The sequence below is a fragment of the Lycorma delicatula genome, chromosome 4, assembly GCF_047948215.1.
Source record: "Lycorma delicatula isolate Av1 chromosome 4, ASM4794821v1, whole genome shotgun sequence".
Taxonomy (NCBI): Eukaryota; Metazoa; Arthropoda; class Insecta; order Hemiptera; family Fulgoridae; genus Lycorma; species Lycorma delicatula.
Window position 1 is genome coordinate 201,608,510 of NC_134458.1, and position 22,372 is coordinate 201,630,881.

The following is a 22,372-nucleotide window of genomic DNA, read 5'->3' on the forward strand; positions in this document are numbered from 1 at the left end:
ACCTGTTACATTGTCTGACTGATTTTCATAAGATGCATAACTTCCTATGAGTTTTCTGATGAAAATTTTTTTGTGTAAAATTTTAATGTAGATGCAAAGTTATATTTAAAATGACTGCATTACACTAGTATGAATGAAACTCTTCATGCTCATCTTGCTCAACGATTTTGCTTTACTTCCTTTTCCTACCAATTAACTTTACTGAACAGTATGGGTTTTAAAATAAATGATTAAATTTGCAAATTGTAATTTTGATATTTTTCTCTTTGTTCTAATGCAGTAATTGATATACAAGATGGGTTCAAATTAAACAGGATTTACATAGTTATACTATGTATCTTGAAGGAAAATGTTTTTCTTTGTAGAGTCATATCTGAAACACCACACGAAAAAAAATGAGTTTTTTTAGCATTTTAGACTTGTTATTTTCTGCATTATTCTTGGAGTTCAATTACAAAATTTGTAGGCAACATGTAAAGTTGCTAATGAAAAGACAATATAGAAACAATTTTACCCGTTTTTACAATAGCATGATTTCAGTTTGATTACTATTTTATTATATAATTATGATGTATAAAAATAATTAGTGTCAGAATAGATTTAAGAACAGAATTTCATCTGTTTTTAAGTGTTTAAATATTTTATTGGACGGTCAATGTCAATACGGTGATGATTTTGAAAAAAATTGCTATTACGTTCTCAGAGAGGTAAATTTTTTTTGCACTAAACCATGTGTTTTAACTATATTATTATATAATGTATACATAATTTTGTCAAATTAATATTGGGATGTGAAAACATTTTGAAGGAAATAATTTCTATTTTGCCATAAAACCAGTAACATTCTTGGGAATCTATTTGAGAAGAATATGTCTGTTCATTGAATTGCATGGTTACATGAAATGATTATAGTCTTTCCCAGCAGGTGGTCATAATTTGAGTTTATTTCAATTGAAATTCTTATTTTTTTCACAACCCTTTTTTTATATAACTTAATGATTATTATAGGATGACTCGTACCCACTGTTTCTTGTTTCAGTCTCTTGCCTTTGCAATGGACTAATTCTAGGACTCAGGAAGTCAATCTGAAGAGATTTCTTTTGGTTACATATTATTAATACCTTTTTTCAAGCTGAATTACTTTATTGGTAGATTTTTTTTTAAATGGGCCTAAGAAATTATATTCCAGTAGCACTAAATCTATTTATATAGACATGGGTTTTTCCATAGTTGAATTGGTTGTATGATAGAAAAAAAAAAAAAACAGAAAATTGATAACTTTATTCTTGGAACAAATTACATGCTTCATTTTATATTTTAAAATTGCAGCCTAATACTGAGCAATGATGATTCTTTGTCATGTCAGATAGTTAAAGTAGAGTATTTCCTGTGATTCCACAAGAATGTCGCTATATTTTCTTCAGTGAATGGATGATTTCATATATATATTTAACAAAATGATGTTATGTATGTATTTTAACAAAAGAAATCAAGCTTACAAAACTGTACATTATGTAATTCAAGCTGATTTGATACACACTCCGTTATTAAAAAGAAAACATGCAAATTTTATATATAAAGTGTAATACTATGCATGTATATATAATACATACAAATTTATGTATTATACATTAAAAAAAATAATATTAATACATAAATTTACTTATTTTAAATGCACATTTGTATGAATGTATAAAATAAGTTATTTCTGAACACATTTTATTTTATAAAAATTTATTTTTAAATTTGTATAGTTCATGATAAACATTATTTATGTATTTTTTTTTTAGCTGGAAGAACAACAACGAATGAAGAATTAGAAGAAATGTTGGAGCAAGGGAATTCAGCTGTGTTCACACAAGGTGTAAGTTTTTTATCCATATTATATGTTAATATATTTTTTGTTTAGCTTGTGTGATTAATTGGCAAAACTTTTAAAAACATTAACTTAAAATCATGTGTAGAAAAGACAGATGATATTTGGCCTTGCTGTAATAGCTACCCATCTTTTAGGCAATTGTTTTCATAAAATGTATGTAACATCTAATGATGAAAAATAATTTACTTCTTAACCAGAAAATTACTATTATGCCTATCAGAATAGAAATAAAATTAAATAACGCAAAAAATAATGAACTTTTTTAAAAAAAAGTTGGTAGGAATAGTTTAAATTGTTAAAATGTTATATTATGTCATTCGACACTGACTTTCTAAAAACCAAAATTTGATGCATTGAAAAAGTATGCCAACCACTACTTATTGTTGATCTTTTATGCTTTCTTTCATAGTATAAAAAGTGGGATTATTGCTTGGGGTGGTGCTTTTAGAAATAGTTTGTATCTCTTGCAAATTGCAGATTATAATATGAAAAATAATATTCAAAAATAAATTGCATTATTTGATTATCCCATGAATCTAGTACAGCTATTTAATTTAGAAGCTTTAGAAAACCATTACATTAATCTCAAAGGTGTATATGAAAGATCTAATAGGCTATCTAGAAACAAGATTACATTGATGCCAAAAATTACTAAGACTATTAATGGAAAAAATAGTTTTATTGTGGTAATCAGGTTAATAGTCTGCCAAATAATATGAAAATACTGTTTAATAAAAAAGTCGCTATCAAACAAAAATTGAAAACACGGATTAAGTTGAATGTTCAATAAAAATTATTCCTATAGAATAAGATTTTGGTATGCATTAAATGCACCATTGTTATTGGGAATTGATGTGTTTTTTATGTTTTAAATTTTATTTTATTTTTAGTTTGTAAGTTTTCTATTATAAAACTACCATGCACAGGTTACTTATTAACCTCGGTGGATTACATGTGTATGTAATAACATTTGGTTGAATAAATAAATAGATTGTTATCTTCGCTGTACTCTTGTATTCATTCCATTTCCGGTGCCTTGTAATATTAAAAAAAAAATTCCTTTTTAGATGGCACCCTATCCAAAAACTTTGTCAAAGTAAATAATATTTATATATTCATATTATTTAGTTTTGTTTATTGTAGAATATAATATTGCAAGAAACAACACAAATTTTCGATTGCTGTGTTAGAAATAGGGTAACGGCTATTATAAATAGTGTTATTTGTAATCTTAAATGAGTATGTTGGCATGTGTTAGTTTCTTAATAACCAATAAATAAATAATGATATATCAGTGTGGATGTTTTTTTACAATTAGTAAGGAGACGAACAATGTCAGAGCTTTGAGTTTGTTATTGTGAAATAATTCAAGTTTGTGAATTTTATATAAAAGTTCTAATTATTTAGTTACATAGATTTTTCTGAGTTTGATTTATAATCACATTTTTAATTTGTCACACAATATTTTTACCAGTTTTAACAGGCTGCTTGTTTTTATAGAGAAATTTGTTTACTTTTATAATTAACCTCTCCCCCCTCTGTAATGAGTAAGTCAATGTTGGACTGTACCTGATGCAATCTCACAATGTACTGTAAAATATTGACATATCTACTATCTTCATCTAGCTAGTATGCTTGAAAATTTTCCATGAAACTGTAATACGATTTTGTATCAAGTATGTAAATATGTTATTACCTACCTTAAAGCTACTTGAACTATTTTCTAAGAGTCTCGTCATTCATACTTTTTTCTTCAGTCCTAATCTGATCCTAGTTGTTACCGTTACTGCTCTCTTCAAGTGAGTATTGGATAGCATGAGATTCAGGCATAGTGTCCTTTAAAATATTTATGTACAGGGTGATTAAAAAAGGACTTCACAAATTTAAAAACATATAAAAATTAATTTAGATAACTTACAAAATGATTGAGGTCTTGTTTCATAGCAAAACACATCAAGTTTTGACTCGACTAGTTCATTAGTACCGAATTTGGCCACCAGCGCTGTCACCAGTATTGTTAAAAATGTATACATTTACTGGTGTGGAACGTGCTTGCTATTCGTTTTGGTTTCATGATTTGCAGTCAGTAACTGCAGTTAAGTGTAGTTTTCATTGTATGGAAAGAAGCCTCTTAATAGGCATAGAATTTACTCTTGGTACCAAACCTTCATTGAGTCAGGTTTGTTCTATTAAACATACAAAATCACCAGGATGCCCATGCATCCCTACGGCTGCTATGGAATAACTCAGAGAAAGCTTTGCATGTAGTCTGAAGAAATCAACTCAATGTGCATCACATGAGGCTGGTATTCCACAAATGATTCTTTGGGTGTATTACATAAACGATTGCAGTTGAAGCCATATAAACTAACTGGGATTCAACATATTACAGATGACAACAAAGTTTCTCCGCTACAGTACTATAAGCAAGATGGGGCACAACGTAGAAGTTCAAGATTTTTTTGATACTTGATTCCCAGGTTGGTGAATTGGTAGTGAAGGTCTAATTGCTTGCCCACCTCGCTCCCCAGATTTGACCCCACTAGATTTTTTCTTGTGGAATTTTATTAAAGATTGGGTTTATGTATATGTGTCACCTTTGCCTGCTAATTTTTTTGAGCTAAGTCTTCGAACCAATGTCGCAGCTTCAGAGGTAACACTCAACTTGCTGACTAGTCTGGAATGAAATTGATTTCAGGGGGGATGTAGTATGTTGCATTACAAAAGGAAGCTACATTGAACCAAAGTGAAAGTTAAGTGACAGACTTGATGAGTTTTTCTATGAAATGAGGCCTCAATTGATTCTGTCAGTTATCACAATAAATGCTTTTAATGTTGTGAAATACTTTTTGAATCACCCAGCATTTGCTACCCTTATTTACACAAGCCTGCAAAATTTGGATTGTAGAATGTTTTTTTAACTTTTGATAATTGATGCCTATGTATTTTTTAGCACTGAATCCGAAAATAATCTTCATTTTTTTCCATCACATCAGGATTTTTCTCAAATTGCAGATTTCAAAATTTGTAAAACGTTGAAACATTGGGAAAATGTGATACTATAAAATTGACATAAGACTTTCTTTTTTAATAATAAATTAATATAATATATTCACTCTTCTGGCTTATACTATGCATTCTTATGGCTAAACAGTTGAGTGGTCTGAAGAAGTGGGCGGGGAGGGTTTGGGTTGAAGATGATGAGACAATGGGAGAGCTTGGCCGACAGGTTGTGACAATACATAACAAGATGTGACATATTTATTGTCAGGTATCTGTGCCATTCACAGTGCAACTACTATTAGTACTGTTTCAAACCATCAGCGTGCGCAAATCAGATTTTTTCCATCCTCTCTGATCAAACGCATTATTGTCAGTGGAAAATGTATCTTCAGGCCATAAAGCTAACCTTCCGTTTTCAAAATGACTTCAAGAGGCTGCAGAAATTCTGGAGATTCTTTTTATTACATTTGTGGGGAGTTAATGGTGGAAAGGCAAAAAAAAAATATAACAACTTTCGTTTGACTAGTGTACTTCACATATTTTGGAGTGAAAATAGATCAAGACAGAACTTGGGCTATGTTTGCTACACATGTGTTGATGGACTGTCTAAGTCCGTCAACCCAACCGTTTGATCACCGTCTAGGTGATCATCAAAGGGTGAGCAAGAAACGTTCAGATTTGGAGTTCCAGTGGTGTGGCGAGAGCCACGAAATCACACCAATGATTGTTATTTTTGTTCAACTGGTGTTTACAGTTTCAATTTGAAGAATAAAAAAAGTCTATCCAAATATGTCATCTGCTTTATGCCCAGTTGCTCATGATCCAGACGTACCAGTGGAAATTCCTCCAGAAAATTTACCTGAAATAGATGGTTTCACAAGTGATTTAAATGAAGATAACATCAAGAAGTACGAACCCAGAGATACCTGTGCACCAGAGCTTTATTCACAATCTGAACTAAACGATTTGGTTAGAGACTTATCTGACCGATGAAAATTCAGAATTGCTTGGTTTGAGGCTTAAAGAGAAGAACCTGTTAGCAGCTGGCACCTCATTTTGCTGTTTCAGGTAGGAAAATGTTGGAAAAAAGAGCTTCATTAGAGCCTGGAACCAAAAACGTGCTCTGAAAACTTCTCATAGATCCGAGTAAAGTTCTCCTTCCATTCCTTCATATCAAGTTAAGCTTGATGAAGCAGTTTGTCAAAGCGTTACCAAAAGAGGGTAAATGTTTTAAATACATCTATGACAGATTTCCTATCTTATCAACTGTCAGACTAAAAGATGGTGTCTTTACCGGTCCTGACATTAGAAAACTTCTCAAAGATGGTAATTTTGAGAAACAAATGGATGTTGCAGAAAAATAAGCCTGGGAATTTGTTAAAGACATAGTAACCAAGTTTCTGGGCAATAAGAAAGATCCAAACTTCAAATCAATCGTTGGGAGTATGTTGCAGAAGTACAAAAATTTAGGCTGTTCCTAAATTCACATGTGGACTGTTTTCCTGAAAATCTTAGCGCTATTAGCAAAGAGATGGGTGAGAGATTTCATCAGGACATGAAAGAAATGGAAAGGGGGTATCAAGGAAAATTTGGAATACAACAATGATGGCAGACTATTGCACGATGTTACACCAAGATGAACCCTATAGAGGATATAGAAGGAAAAGTGCGAAGCAGAGTATAAGCCGCCCAAAGAAACTTCAACACAGAATAAAATTGTAAGTATTTTACATACTTCGTCATTTAGAGTGGCTGAAGAGGGGGAGTGGTTTCCAAAGGCATGACGTACCTCATAAAAATTAATTAAATAAATAAAAATAAATTAATCTAAAAATGCACTGTAAAGAAATTAGGCTTATTTTGTGGCAATTTTCATTAGTAATTAAGGAGTCAGTAGTGACCCCCCCTGCCCACCTCTTCAGACCAGTAAGAATAAGAATGCATAGTATAAGCCAAAAAATGAATATATTTTTAAAAAAAGTTTTATATCTATTTTATTGTATCACATATTCACAATTTTTCAACTTTTTACAAAGTTTGAAATTTGCAATTTGCAAAAAATCCTGATATGATGGAAAAAAAAATTAAGGTTATTTTCAGATTCAGCACTAAAAATACATAAGAATCAATTATCAATAACTAAAAAACACAACCAATGCAGGCTTGTGTTACTAATATTTTATTTTAAAGAGCTATAAAAAGTTATTCATTTTGAAATTTTGTTGAAAATTTTTATATAATTTGTTGCAATTTTTTTTCCACATTCAGAATATAAATTCTTTTTTTATCTTTTTAATTTTTTTTTTTTTAATCTTTTTAATCAGTTGATCAATGTCTTTTATTTCTGTATCGATTTTGTATATTATACTTAAAAAAAAATTGTTTTTATAATTTTTTAATGATACTTTTTTTAATAATACTGGAATATAATTTGTGTGGTAAATCACTTGAGAGTTATAAATGTATTTTTTTGTCTGCATCGATTATATGAGTTTAATTTTATACAAAAAGTGGTTTTCTGTATATATATTTTCATTTTTTTAATTTTTACAACTTTTCTATAGTTAATTTAAATAATTAACCAAAAAAAAATTTTTTAGTATGTTAAACTAATCGTCGTCTCTACAGACATAATTATACCAATTTTTAAAAAAAATGTATTTGTATATTCATATATACAAAACAGACAATAAAACTAACACTACTTTTTAATATAATTCCTGGCTACATTTACATTTTTGTTCTATCTTTCTTCGAGCTCTCTTATTCCAGTAGTAAAGAATCGTTCACTTTGGTGTCTAAGCCATTCTTGACCAGTTCATTGTTGCGAAACTCTGTGCCATTTAAAAACTGTCTGAGAGACTGGAACAAAAAAAAGTCTGATGGTGCGAGATCTGGGCTAGAGTGTGCATGTGGCAATACCTCACAACCCGACTTTTGAATAGATTCCATGTCATTTGAGCAGTACAATGGGATTATAATCCAGAATTAAATGTTTCGAGAAAGACTATTTTTCACATATACAAAATAGTAGCATTCTTAGGTAAGAAATTATTCATTAATATTTTAATGTTATCAATAATTAAAGAAAGAAATGGAAACAGCAGAAAAACTATTTAATAAATTAAACTGAAACTACTTGACATTCAAATTGGCACCTCTGACAAAAAATATTATGTAGTCAAAGAATTGTCCACTATTGTAAACTTTTTTTCTATTTCAAATTTGTGATTATTTGAAGCATGTGTCGTGGGTGAACAGCCTGCTCTGATAAGATTTTATTTTTTGAAGTTGTAAAACCCACTAAAACTCACTTGTGGATATTAAAGTTGTGTGGTAAAAAGTGTAATCACCATTACAGTTCGAATAAGGTGATCAAAGAGTTTAAATCGAGCAGAACTAGTGTCTCCGATTTTCATTGTAGCAGAAGACATTGTTGACAAGTTCAGATGCATAACAATTTGGGGAATTGCTGAAATTTGTCGTGTGAGTATCAGCACTCTCCATTCCATTATCCATGATAAACTGAATTTCAACAAAATATGTTTCAGGTAAATTCCAAGACAACAGTAGACTCAAAATCACAAAGACACCTTTATTCACATTTGTATGAAATGAACAATTTTTAGTGGAAGGTTATGCATTTTTAGATCACTTAAAATAACCTGTGATGAAACCTCTATTCATAATTTTTAGCCAGAATCTAAATGTGTCAGAATAAGGAATGGAAATATCTGAGTTTACCTGCCAGGAAAATATTCAAAATATACTTATTTATAAATTGATAAATTGCCTTATTTGGAAAGCATTGGTAAGTGTGACTATTTGGAAGAACAGTGTTCAATCAAGTGGGAATACATGCTAGAAAATATAGTGAAATTTGTAGTAAGGAGGAAACATCCCGGTTCTGTCTCAAAATAAGTAATTCTGGATTATAATGCCTGCCATCATACTTCTCAAAAGACATGGAACCTATTCAAAAGTTGGGTTGAGAGGTATTGCCACATGCACACCCTAGTCCTGATCTCACACCATTGTATTTGTTTGTTTGCTTCTCAAAGAAATTTATGTGGCACCAAGTTTAGCAACAATGAGGAGATCAAGAATGCAGTACAAGAATGGCTCGGACAGCGAGGTGAACAGTTCTTTCAACTTTGTAAGACAAGCTTGTAGAAAGATAGGACAAGTGCATGGATTTAGCCACGAATTATGTTGAAAAGTAGTGTTAGTTTCATTGATCTAAATAAATAATAGGTCCTTATAGTCATTTATCTCTTTAATTATTGAACAATCCTCATATAGAACAAAATATTTGGGTCCAAGCTACATTTCAACAAACTGTATATGTTGTGTTAGTATACTGATTTTATTTTATCATAAAACTGTTTAATACTCATTGGTTTTAATAAACACAACAATGTAAATGATTTGCTTGAAAATTAAGAAGTAATATGTATTTTAACTCATTTTTTATAACATACATTAAAATATTGTTACTCTAAAAATAATATTAATAATTTTTTTCTGTCATTGACCTCATCCAGTATATGCTACAGAAATATACAAAAATTAAACCAATTAAGATCAAGTATAAATGTAATCCAATATCAGTATTATTACTGCTATAAAAGAAGCCTATGAATAATAAGAAATAGCCATTTTGGGGAATGCAGAATGATTTCAGTAAATATAACATCATCATTTATGAAAGTAGATTATTTATAAGTTAAAAATATCTGTATTTTATTATTATAGTGGTGGACTTGTTTCTTGGGCATAGACATCCCTTCGGTGTACATTGTGAAACAAACAAAATAAAGCTTTTCTTGATAAAAAAAGCTTTTTCTTGAAGTATTAAAATATGTAATACAAAGAATAAGAAAGTAAGAGAGAAAACAAGTTATTTTATGAAATTAAAATGAGTAGAAAATATGAATCTGATTACTTTTATCAAAGGTAATCCAAGCAGCTTTGAGATTGGTTGTTTGCTGAAACATGTGAGGATGATGATTTATGTTTTTGTTAAATAATATGAGTATTTCACCTAAGTCCAGTTACAAAATTGTTTAAATAATGAATGTTGTTTGTGATATTTTCTGCAGCAAAACCTACAATTTTCTTTGCTGTAGGTTAACATTGACCTACTACATGTAACCATAATGTTTTCAAATTTAAAAAAGGATCATTATCAGTTTATTCTGAGGCGTCACTAGATAAGATCTTCTAAAATGGTTTAATGAACTTGCAGACTGAGTAAAGAGCACTCCTGTTATGAAAGGATTAAAGAGTGATATATAAAATCATTCAGACAAAAAAAAAGTATTAGTGAAATGGATGACCATTTTATAAAAGTGTTGAGGAAGTACAGGTTGAATTTACTTGGAGTACAAAACAATCCATGTGTTGTATAAAATGTGAATTACAAATACTTTGCACTACAGTTCACACAGTTTTATACAGAAACAATTGCAGTTGAATGCATATTGATAAAAAATCTTACATAATTAATTTTACCAGATGACCTCTGTTATGTGCTAAATTAAAGATTTAGTTCTGAAATCATAATGATTACAGTTACTTGAAATGTGTTTGTTTTTGGATGATGCAATGTTTTCCTTTAATGGCGCAGTGAACAAGTATAATGTCTATACATAATGTCGAGAGAAATCCCAAGGTGATGTTTTAGACCATCAACACCCAAAGATAAATGTTTGGTACAGTTTAACATATAATAAAATCATCGGGCCATTCTTTTCTTAATACAGGTATACTATTAGAAGCACTGTGCATCTAGATATGCTGCAGTTATGTGATTGTTTTGCCTCATTCTGTAAAACTGTATCCAGTCGGTTTAATCTCCATTGCATGGGTTATCGCATGTCCAAGTTTACTTTGATGCAACTTTTATTGGATATAGAATTTGTTGAAACGGTTGAACACTATGACTGCCATACTCAATGGACAGAATACCACTAAACTTATGCTGTTTTTGTATAGAAACTATGCTTGTCAATTGAAATATGTTGAAACATTAAGCTGTGTTGGCCAGGGTTACAGATATTATTGTAACCATCTCTTTATAGGTGTTGTTTTATATGCAGGTAAAAATTGAAGATTATTTACATGTTCATCGAGTATATTGAGGTTAATTTTCACTCAAATCTAATGTGTGTATTGTAAACTGCACATTTCTGTCCACAATAGTATGTTTGTCACATCATTTGTAATCGGGTAAAGACTTGGAGATTACTCAATGATTTATATGTAAATGTTTACTATTTCTTAATTTTTTTTATTTGTAGATTATAATGGAGACACAACAAGCAAAACAAACATTAGCGGATATTGAAGCTCGGCATGCAGATATTATAAAATTGGAAAACTCTATTAGAGAACTTCATGATATGTTCATGGACATGGCTATGTTAGTAGAAAGTCAGGTATGTATGATCCATTTTATTTATATTTTGATGTTTAAATTAAATGTATATTCATATTCTTTATCTACATTTCTTGTGTTTCTTAAAAATGGTAAAACTCATTGAATTTATAAAAAATAAAAATTTACCATCAGAGGTGACCAGTGTAAAATACTAATGAAATTTTTAAAATGTTGTTTGTTTTTTTTTTTGCTGTGGTAGAGTATTGATTGTTTGATTTACTGAGAGAGATCTTTTAATCATAGCTACTTTTAACCTAATGTATTTTCTAAATTTCAGTTATACCTGGTAAAATCAGTGCTATAAGTATCTTTTTTTTTACCTTAACTGTTAAGGTAATTAAAAAAACATTCTATCGGAAAGGTAATAATTTTGGAAAGATAATACCAAAAGATAATGGTATATTTATTAGTCAATGTTTCTAACAAATTAAATGAATTTATATTTTAATTTATTAGTTCTTACCTTTATTCAATCTCTACCGGTGTTTATAGGTAACAATGTCACATTTTGCAGAAAGAAATAATCGATGTAATTTATATTTTATCAATAGTTTGTAATTTCATGTTGGTGATAGTTGTATCCATTTTGTGTAATATGAAGGTAAATCAAATATAAATGAGATTTTTGTTCCTGAGTGTCTACGGTTCGTAGGACTGGGCCTGCGCTTCTCGTATGCTTGGATGGGGGTCATTAGGAGTGGGGAGAGCCGGCCATTCCATACTCCCAACCAATTTGTCAGTATTGCTCATAGTGTCGAAGCAACAGGTGCACCCCTCCACTGCACAATGCATAATTATAAAATTTCTTGGTCATGAAGAAGTTCAAGCAACAGAAATTTTCCAGAGATTGACTGCACAGTTTGGAGACCAAAAATTGTCAAGGACTTGTGTGTTTGCCTGGCATAAAGAGCTCAAGGAAGAACAAGAATGAGTGGAAAATCAGGAACACAATTGCCATCCTCAGACCAGCATTACAGACAAAAACATTTGTACAATCGACAGGTGAGAGTATTCGAAATTGCAGAATAGGTCGGAATAAGTTATGGGAGCTGTAAACAGTAAAGTAAAGTGTGTGCCAGATGGGACCCTTGCCTTTTGACTGCAGATCAGAAGTTGAGATATTTGGAGGTCTGTCAGAGGCTTCCAGCAAGGTTTGCGAAAGAAGGTGATGGATTCATTTTTGAGTCAGATCGTCACCTGCGATGAAACATGGGTCCACCACTACACTCCCCAATTGAAACAAGCATGGAGTGGTGGAGGAAAGGGGAGTCAGCCCCAGTGAAAGCCAAGACTCGACTGTCAGCTGGCAAGGTTCTTTCAACTGTTTTTTTCGACTGGTGAGTCATTTTGCTCATTTATTTTTTGCATGAGGAATGCACAATCAGTCTTGCTTACTACTACGAGCTGTTGAACGAGGTTAGGGCTGCATATTGCTGCAAAAGATTGAGACCAACCGATTTGAGAGGCCATCCTTCTCCATGACTACGCCAGGCCCCATACTGCAGCTCTAACAGTCTCAAAACTAGAAGAAATGCACTGGACTCAACTTGATCATCCTCTCTACAGCTGTGACCTATCGCCCTGCAATTTTCATTTGTTTGAGCTGCTTAAAGAAGCTCTGGGAAGACAACAATTTGAAGATGACGAGGGTGTGGAGGGATTCGTGCGCAATTGGCTCCTGATGCAACCAGCTTCATTCTATGATGCTGCGATAAAAACCTTCCTTCTTGCTGGGAAAAATGTATTTCTAAAGCAGGATACTATGTAGAAAAATAAATTATATTTGCCTTTTGTTTTTCAATAAATAAAATTTAAAAAAATAAAATCCTGTTATATTTGATTTGTCCTCGTAGTTATGCATCTATCTCATTATACTTGAAGTAAATATCATTTGTACATATCAAGTAAATTCTGAAGATAATACAGTCATATTCTTAGCAAGAAATTAGATTTTATATCAATAAAAATGTGGTGAGCTGTCATAAAATGATTTTGTAAACAGAGATATGGATATGAAACAAAGATATGGAAGATATGGATTTCCATATGGATATGGAAATGGATTTTGTAAACAAAGATATTATTTATAAGATGGATATTAAACTTAAGCGATTAGTTGTGATTGAATACTTTACTGGTTCCAGATTGTTCTTTCAGAATATTGTCTTAATTCATTTATTGTTATTCGTAACATAATGAAATATTATGAAGTCAAAAATTAACCATAATATAGGTGTTGACAGAAATGATTACATTCATGAGGTCTACAGTAACAGTATTCTGAATAATATATAAATTGCTGGGCAAGCTGTAACTGCTCAATTTTGTACTTTTTATAGAAAACACCAGGTTGATATTTCCTGAAATAGGTATTTGGAAGCTCTAACATTTTTATCATAATATTACTACTCTCCATAATATCAGTTATCTGTTTTGAGCAGTAGGGCGTACAGGGAAATAAAACATAAGTCAGCTAGTTATGTTCATCAAAAGTGAACAGTATCACATAGTAGTTTTGATCCATTACAGAAAGTATATGGTGCCAAGTATAGCTGTAAGAGGAATGTGGCACCGCTAAGGAATTGCTGGACAAATTAACTCTGCTAAATAATAGCAGAGTTAATTTGGCATCGATGGCATTTAATCATTTTATATGTGTGCTTGTTATATCTGCAATATTCTCTCAATTTTAGCATCTTTATTGATTACTTATTGTACAAGTTGAGTTAGCGTTCTTTATTTTAATTTTCTTTGAATGTTTTTCATAGTAGATTGGATTCCTCTGTAATTTCACAAATGTTCTTGAGATGCTATATTATCGTAAAATATTTTAGTTGCATTTATCTGATATCTGTTTCTTTTGATTTTATTTTATCTTATCGTTACTTTTTCAATTTTAATATTAGGTGTTCTAATATAGAAGAATACTGCCTCTAAGCCGTTATGCTTATTCTTTTAATATTTGCTGAAAAATAGTTATTATAAGTTTCTTAAGTTTTCTGTTCTCCATTATTTTGTCTTCTGAGTGATGGATTCTTGTTTGTCAATCTAATGTAACATATATTTGGTTCCCTAATTATAAAAAATGGTTTCTAAACTTGTATAGATTAAGTTAAAGATGTTATAAGAGTTAGGAAATGACAAAAAAAAATTATGTTGCCCTGGCTGGCCATCTCTGAATATAATTTTATTATTTATATGGATACAAAATTCATGATACTGAAAAGATTATTAGTAATTCAGTTGTTATTAAAAAATATAAACTATATTAATATTTAGCTGTTAATTTATTTTAAAGTTATATTTTTATTTAAATTTACTATTTTGCAAAATGGTCAGTTTTATTTCTGTAAAATGATTATATTCTGTTGAAGGCACGTAATGATTATATTCAATATTTCTGTTTCTTCTGATTTTAATTTGATGCAAATATTTGCATCTGTCGAATAAAAAAGAAACATTTCATAGTAGTTTAAAAGATTTTTTTTTAGATTTTAAATTACACATTTTGGATTGCTATGTCTTATACATTTTATTCAAGTGATTTTTTTTGCAGTATTTTTTAGCTGTTATTTAAAGTAAACAGAATGATTGAAAATTCATAAAACTTTTAATTACTTACATTATTAAATTTTTTTAAGTATATTGGACAAATTTCTTTTTTATGTATAAGTTATTCATCCAAGTATTCTCTTTATTAATATTGCATCTTTTTATCCTGTAAAATGAAACTTAACAAACTATCCATAACAACCTGTCTATATAAATATATTTGGTGCATAATACTTTTTTTTAGTGTGTGTTTAATATGGCTCTCAGAAGTAGAGTAGACCTAATAATAAATCCATAATGACCTAATTGGGTTTTTGAAAATATCAAGGTACACAAATTGTGCTCTAACAATTGAACAGCCATATTGTTGCAGACTAGATTTTAGTATCAACACTGAAGTGTGCATTTTAGCTTAAATTATTACAGTATTTTAATAGAAAAAATGAGTTACATATTGGAATGTACGAGGTGTGTTAAAAAATTAACGAGAATTTTTGTTTTTTGGAAAGAAATTTATTTATTCGTCTACATTAATGTTATCCTCTTCAAAATAGTCCCCATTAGATTTTATACACTTATGCCAGCACTTTTCCCAATCCCCAAAACACTTCTTGAACTCAATCTTTAGAATAGTGTTTAGCTCTTTCAACTATTCGCTTTTAATCTCATCTATGCTTGTAAAATGACGGCCCTTTAATGTTCTCTTTATTTTTGGGAATAGAAAAAATCACACTGGGTCATGTCTAGCGAATATAGCAGCTGGGGTATCATTACAGTGTTGTTTTCAGCTAAAAACTGATGAACAAGCAATGAAGTGTGAGCAGGTGCATTATCATGGTGCAAAAGCCATGAATTGTTTTGCCACAAATCTGGGCGTTTTCTTTGGATTGCTTCATGCAAATGGCTTTGAACTTGTAGGTAGTACTTCTTATTGATTGTTTGACCTTTCTGCAAGAAGTCATGATGCACTGTGCCATTAAAATCAAAGAACACGGTGAGCATAACCTTCACATTTGACCGTACTTGTTGACCTTTTTTCAGTCTTGGTGATTCAGAATGCCTCCACTGGGACGATTGAGCCTTAGTTTCGACATCATATCTGTAAACCCATGTTTTATCACTTGTTATGACATGTTTCAGTAGTTCTGCGTCGTCGTTAACTTCATTTAGCGACTCCTGAGCAACTTCCATTCGTTGCTGTTTTTGTTTGAAATTCAACAATTTTGGAACAAATTTTGCTGTCACACGTTTCATACCCAAAACATCCAAAAATATTTCATGGCATGAGCCAGTTGATATCTCAACATCATCAGAGACTTTTCTGATTGTGATTCAGTGACCATTCATAATCATTTCTTTTTCTACATTTTCATCGGTTGTTGATGTGCTGGGGCATCCGGGGCACTCGTCATCTTCAAAGTCTTCATCACCTTCTTGAAAACGCTTATACCACTCATAAACCCTTGCTTTACTCATAGCAGACTACCAAAAGCAATATTTAACATTTTTAAAACATTACTACACTTTATTCCATTCTTATAGCAAAATTTAATACAAATTCTCTGATCCATACAAATAAAAAATCACCAATCGTACCAAAATGTGTGTTATCCTTTTGACAGCTGACAACAGACTAAACATCCAATATAGGTAAAAATGTATAGATTCTTTTCAGACATGTTTAAAACAATACAAAAAACGAAAAAATCTTGAGAATCAGACTAATACTACCCATGAAATTTCAAAATTCTCGTTACACTTTGTATTTTGCAAAAATACGCTTACATTGACTGTTGTGAGATCTTAAAACCTCTCATATTTTTTTCTTGTTTGACTGTTTATGTTATGGGTAACTTTTTGCTATATAAATATTTTTGTTGGGTACTTCATGGATAACTTTCAGCTGCTGAAACATCTGTAGTCATACAGATTGCTGCCTTTTCTTTTATTTTGTGTTAGCTGACTCCTTTTTAAATCGATCAGACCACCCTTTGTTGAGACAGAATGCTTCTTAGGTTTTACTCCACTGTTAATTTAATGTCTGAAATATTAAAAATGCCTATTTTAAAAATAGTTGCCTGATTAAGGAATGTATAAACCGGTAGCCTTTGACATTTAATCCATTACCTCAAAATTTATTTCCTGTATTAGACATTGTCAAATTCTTAAACATTAGTGTAAATTTTTCCTATCTTTGTTCTTTATTTTTATTTCATTTCATAATTTACATTTTGTGGCTGTTTTATTTTTTTTTTTCATCTAATTTTCTTGGTTTTAAATTTTTTTTCTAAAATCACAGTCTTTCTGTGATCTTTTCAAGAGGTTGTGAATTTCTTTTTTTCTGTAATTTTATCACCAAAAGCTGTATTTGAACAAATACACTACTAATCATCTTAGTATGCCAATATTCATTGATCTTAGATTATATTAATGGCTTTCCCATATATATTTATAAATTAGTTAGTTCGTTGTTTTGCTGTTCTTTTTTCAGTTTTTCAAAGTAATTATATTCTTATACATCCAAAACTATTTTTCCACTCACAGCACCTTTAGTGTATTTTGAAAGTAACCTATCAGATTCCTGACTAGTTCTATAATCATTTGTGTGATTTTTCAAAATGTAAAATTAAATGTAATTTAAAAAAAACTTTCACAGTTCTGCGCAAGAAGATCGACTTTTTGTTTCCAATGCCCTCATTATTTTGCAGTTAGAAATGCACTGACACTGATTTTCAGAGTGCCACACACTACATTCATTTGATTAACAGGTAGACTCTACACACAAGCATTAACTCACTCACCACTGTAACGCTGCATAAGCGCATATGAAAAATATACACAACAGTCAATGTAACCTCAGTTATATTGCTTGTTATAGACCTCAAATTGTTGTCTGTTGTAACTCAGGAATGCTCAACCAATCTTCATCAGGTTTTCTCACGCACAACTTTAGATAACACTGATGCAGAATATCTAAATTTCAATGAAATTGATTAAGTAGTTAGAAGATGTTTGAGCCATAAATTTTATGCATAAGCCTAATATATATAAAATGCAATTACATTTAAGTGAATGGTATTTTCATACTCATACCTAAAAACGTAAATAAGATTTAATTTCACTCCTTAATCCCACTGTGACCGAAAGTAATATCATACTTTTCTTAAAAAAAAGTCCTTTTTCCTTTTTTGAAGAAAAAGGAATTTGGACCAGAAATGTTTTTTGTTGTAAAAGATTTGTAAATAATTTTTTGGACACCATCATGTTTATATGGATTCTTACTGCATGTAAATTCTTTTTTTTATACTGAAATAATGTTGCTAAGAATATATGTAATTGCTGTATTTTTTCCTACTTGTTAATGATACTCTTTATGTCTTTTTTTTTTTCATTAATATAATCTACAGCATAATTGATAGTTAATTTGATGCACTGGATCAATTGAAGATACGTTTTTCCATTTTTTCCGTTGAGAATAAATTGGTTGAAAACTGTTAAAAAAATGTCAAAAATAACATATTAAATAAAATAGCTGTCAGTGATATAGTAATAAAAATTCTAATTTTAATTTATAATCTTGTTAACAATTAGGCAGGCTTACCTGTTTTCAATTAATGAAAATTCTATGAAACAAATAGTGCTGTTTTTACTATATTAATTTGCTTTTCTAAAATATTTTGAAATTTCATTTAATCTAAACCAAAGAAATTTATGTTAGTTAATTATTCAGAAGTGTTATATTTATAAACTCTGACTAATGTTAAATATAGTGTTTCTGTATCAGTAATATTTTTGGAATAAAATCAATTCTATTTTTTATTTAATTTATTTGCTATATGTATGTTAACATTAAACAACTTTTTTTTTTTAATTTGAAAGTTTTATATTTCTCTAAAATTAAAATATACAAGTTGTTTTTTTTCAATTGTTTTATGATTTAGATCATTCTGTTTTATTTTTATTTAAACTTATCTTGGTAATTATTACTATTATTTAAATTTGATCTATAATAGTCTGCATTGGTTTTTTGCCTTTGCTAACACAAATGTTGAAGCTTGTATCAATGCAGATTAGAAACATAATTCAGTGATAAAAAAATAAATAAACTTTCTTTAATATAATGATGAAAATTGTATTAATGAAATATAATGCTACATTTTCTTCTTTATTTATTTGTGCTTTGCTTTTTTGGTTTTTACTTTTTTTGTTTTATTTTTCTTATCTATATCTGTCTTCTATTAGTTTAACATTACTTATTTCTATTTATTTGTGCATGTTGGGTAGTTAACACACACTAAAAAAAGTAAATTTTTTGAGGTAATTTTGGGTATTATAATCCTCAGTGGTTTTCCATATCTTCTTACTAAAGTATAATACATTATTTGATCAAGTCAGAGAAAAAGTTAACTAAACTCTTACTTGATCTCTTTCTAATCCTTCCAGGTTTCATTCAAGGCAATGAAAAATATATTCACATATTTTTTATTCATGATTAGATTTATTTGAATCTGTAAGATTGACGAGCACCTTCTCCTATGGGTTTATCTAGTTAATAGAAAAAGGATTTCAAGGGATTTTACAATTATAATTTATTAACCTATTTACTGCATATATTGTGGTAATTCTGTATGATGGACTTTTAATTGTAAACGACAGCATATTGATTAATTGTTTTCTCTTCTTTATGATATAATCTTTTGATTAGCATGTGGTAGTTTTTGTATTACACATTTAATTGGTAAAGTAGTCCAAAAAAATAAAAAGGGTAAGCATCTCCCAAGATTCTCTCAGAGTTACTCGCTCCTCTGAGGGTTATTCAATGTTACAAAGGTTTTTTTTTAACTCAGAATTGCTATCAATCTTTTTTTATGTTATTTAATTCTGTCTTTCCTTTAAGTAAAAAAAATGTTGCATTTATTTATTAATTTCAGTATGTAGCATTGGTAGAAGGTAGTGGAATTTAGAAGTAATACATTACTCAGTGAAAGTATTTAATCATATTATAATAAACACTGCATTTTAGTTTATTTATCTGCAAAGTTACTTATGATTTTGGTATTTTTTTTGACTGAAATAAAAATATTTTTATTTCTATTAATTTAATATTTTTGTTATTTAAACACATAAAAAATTGTATACTATATTACATTTACTTTATAGGAAAAAAGCACCCTAGCTGTATAAAATTACTTTATAGTTGTCTTTCTATTTTTATTGGCAATTATTTTTGTTCTTTGTTAAGAAGAATATAAAATTTAACATTTCAATTATTCTATGAAATTTTTTTATTCAGTCATAACTTTCATCCATTGTCATTCACTTATTGTAGTGTTTTTACTTCCTTGTATGAAGTAAAGGAAGTATTGTGATAGCAAAAAATCTTGGTTTCCAAATTTCAATGGAAATATCCATTTTGATCATCCCTGAATCTATTTAGACTAGTTTCAGCGTGATGTCTGTATGTACATATGTATCTCACATAACTCAAAAACGATTAGGTGTAGGATGTTGAAATTTTTTATTAGGACTGTTGTAACATCTAGTTGTGCACCTCCCTTTCTGATTGCAAAAAATTTGGATTTTGGACTTTTTCTTATCTTCAGTAATAAGCCCTCATTGAGAGCTTTTCAGCAATATATCATAATTGGTACTTATTTTCTTTCATTAGTTACAGAGTTATAGCCAAATAAAATTTTAATTAATGAAATATTTGGATCTTAAGGGAAGGCACGTCGGTTCAAATTAGACTTCATCTCTTTTTTTTTTACTTTTTTCTAATCTAAATGTATTGATTTATTAATAACTATTAACCTCTCATTGTAAAAACTTTTGCAGTGAATAATAATTCAATAACAAAAAAAAAGAAATATGAAAAAATATCAGAAGTTTTTAATGAAATAAAATTTTATGTACTTTTCATTTTAAAATGTGTAAATGTAATTTAATAGGCGTACAAGGAAGTCATGTGTTATCCACATCAGATTTTTTATTTAAGGTCTAGTAGTATTTTTCTTACATATTTATTATTTCAGAAATTATTTATATAAAAAGAATATACTTAGTCAAATAACAGATAAAATTTTGTTCTCAGTAGAATAGAAAATGAGTTTTTAGATTCCAAGAATTTTAACAGGTTACGGACAAAAAAAAATTGACAGTATGATAATTTATAAAGGATCTAAGGTTGCTTAGCATCAGTGGTAATAAAATAATCGCTGGTTTCAGTAATATCTCTATGTTAACTGATGATTTGTAGTTTTCTCCCCCAGTACAAGTTGTGTATGTATTTCTTCAGTTGATTTTACATTTCTTTTTTTCCATTTTCTGGAATATTAGTCCACTCTTCACGTCATGTTGAAGTAATACTTGATCATTTTAATTAAGATTGCTAGCTGTATTGCAGAACCGTTTCTATAGAACTTGTTGGCAATTTACTATCAACATTTGCTCATCAAGGAGATGTTAGGTGTTGAACCTATCATCTAATATTTTGTTAACGAATACAACATAAAAAGTTTTGGATTCAAATCTGATTCAGGTATAATGTTTTTCATATACTACAGATCTACATATTTATTGGCCTCTAAAGTCAATTGACATCTGGAAGGATATCTGACCATAAAAGTAGTACCTAATCACCTGTGTACCTAATTCTAGGGGGAAAAAACGGAAGAAAAAGGATTTGAAATAAAAACATTTGGAAGTGAACTCAAATAAAGTAACAAGTTGTATTTTTGAGATTGACTCTTAAAAATGCATGATTAACTTCACCAAACCATAGGAATTAATTTATTATATGTAGCTTTAGCACGTTATTTCTATGACATATCTTCAATTCTCATTTGTAGAATGCTGCTACTACTATTACTACTACTACTACTTGAAATGTTCAGATTGTGTAAAAATAGGTTTTCTAAAAGGTTTTCTTCTTCCTAGTAATTAATTAACATATTCATGACTAATACATGAGTTTTCTTTAAAATGTGAAATGTACATTAAGGAATCTTTTATCTTTTCTAAGTTGAGTACCGTTTACCTTTCTTAGCTTCATTCTTTTATTATATGTTGACACGTTTTGGAACAACTCCATTGTCAAAACTTATTTTACTGTTACTTTTATGTAACTTTTTGTCTTTATGTAACGTTTAGTCAGTGCCCGTCCCTATATTCGATGTCATACCTTATCTGGCCTTCTTGTTCATTTGTTATTAATGGTTGTACTTATCTTTTAATTTTATTTATTTATTTCCTGCTCTCAGTAAATTGAGTTTCTCGAAAAGGACATTTGCTTGGTTGTTGATCTGTTCATTCTTCTTTCTCTTTTTTAATTGTTTGGACTACTTTAGTCAGTTTTTATAGGAGGGGTTTTTCAGTTTGCTGTTAGCCCAGTACTTCTTCATTCCTTCGGAACTTAACTTTCTTTCTTAGTCTGAGATCACCCTTCCTATTGTTTGTCTATTGATTTTCGTTTGTAGTCTAGCTTGTTTGTCTAGTTT

The 22,372-nt window shown here is 29.7% G+C and overlaps 1 protein-coding gene across 3 annotated transcripts in view; it reads left to right on the forward strand.

Moving 5' to 3' along the window:
* Positions 1-22,372, forward strand: part of Syx1A (Syntaxin 1A) — a 403,921-nt gene that overhangs the window by 326,725 nt on the left and 54,824 nt on the right. For all 3 annotated transcript variants that reach the window (XM_075365002.1, XM_075365005.1, XM_075365004.1), the window contains exons 6-7: positions 1,791-1,864; positions 11,185-11,322. In XM_075365002.1, coding sequence (XP_075221117.1) covers positions 1,791-1,864; positions 11,185-11,322 — 212 coding nt within the window. The remainder of the gene's footprint in view (positions 1-1,790; positions 1,865-11,184; positions 11,323-22,372) is intronic.